Source organism: Aureococcus anophagefferens (assembly GCF_000186865.1).
Source record: "Aureococcus anophagefferens unplaced genomic scaffold AURANscaffold_19, whole genome shotgun sequence".
Lineage (NCBI taxonomy): Eukaryota > Pelagophyceae > Pelagomonadales > Pelagomonadaceae > Aureococcus > Aureococcus anophagefferens.
This window is the reverse complement of record NW_008705579.1, coordinates 598,544-599,457: the sequence shown is the minus strand read 5'-3', so window position 1 is coordinate 599,457 and position 914 is coordinate 598,544. Positions and strand designations below refer to the sequence as shown.

Sequence of the window (914 nt, the reverse complement as noted above, 5' to 3'; positions counted from 1 at the left end):
GGGCCGCGGGCGCCGCGCGTCCCGGACGACGCCGGGGTTCCCGGGCCGCGGGGGCCGCGGCGACGGCGACACGGGGCCCGTCGCGCCGGCGCGCGCGCCGTTGCGCCGCGGCGCGACGGTCGCCGCCTCCCAGGGCCGGTCCACGCGCGGGTCGCGGTCCACGCGCGGCATCGCCGCCAGGGCGGCGCAGAGCGGCGCCAGCCACAGCCGCACCATTGCCCGCACACTCTCCGGCCGACGACCGGCGAGCGCCGTCGGTTGTTTGTGTTGTTGTGTGTCGATGATGGGTTTAGTGTTGCTGGAGCGTGGGCTTGCGCTGCGGTCCCATAGCGTCGCAGCCAACTGGCGGGGCTGCTCCGAGTGTTGCGGCCGATGTTGTCGATGTGGGACCTCCGCCGAGCGCTCGAGCGCGCGCAAAGCCTGGAGCTCTTCGAACGCAAACGCGCGCGACCTTGCACCCGCAATCGCGCGCGACGTTGCACCGGCCTCCGGATGCTCGCCGCGGTGGAGGGCGAGATGACGGAGGTCGCGCTGCTCAAGTCGCAGGTCGCGGCGCTGGAGCGCGTCGTCGAGCTGCAGGAAACGGCCATGGCCGCCGGCGCCGCGAAGCACTTCGGCGCCCGCGGCGACGCCGCGAGCTACGAGGCCGTGCTGAGCCGCTGGCGCCGCGAGGTCTTCGCGTCGCTCGTGCGCGGGTCCGCCGCGAGCCGCGCGCGCGCGGCCGGCGCCGCGGCCGCGGCCGCGGCCGCCGAGGAGCGCGCGCGCGGCGCCGTCGCGCTCGACGTCGCCGCGAGCAAGGCCCGGGGCCTCGAGGCGGCGCTCGCGCGGGAGACGCTGCGCGCCGACGGCGCGGCGAAAGCCCTCGCGGCCGCGGCGGCCGAGCGCGACGCGCTCCGCGCGCGCGCCGCGGCGCT

The 914-nt window shown here is 78.1% G+C and overlaps 1 protein-coding gene across 1 annotated transcript in view; it reads left to right on the top strand.

Annotated features, from left to right (window-relative positions):
- Positions 1-492: 492 nt before the first annotated feature.
- The window catches only part of AURANDRAFT_66104 (hypothetical protein), a gene marked incomplete at both ends in the record, with an annotated part of 2,189 nt that continues 1,767 nt past the window's right edge, over positions 493-914 (top strand). Inside the window, one exon of the mRNA XM_009041200.1 lies at positions 493-783. Coding sequence (XP_009039448.1) covers positions 493-783 — 291 coding nt within the window. The remainder of the gene's footprint in view (positions 784-914) is intronic.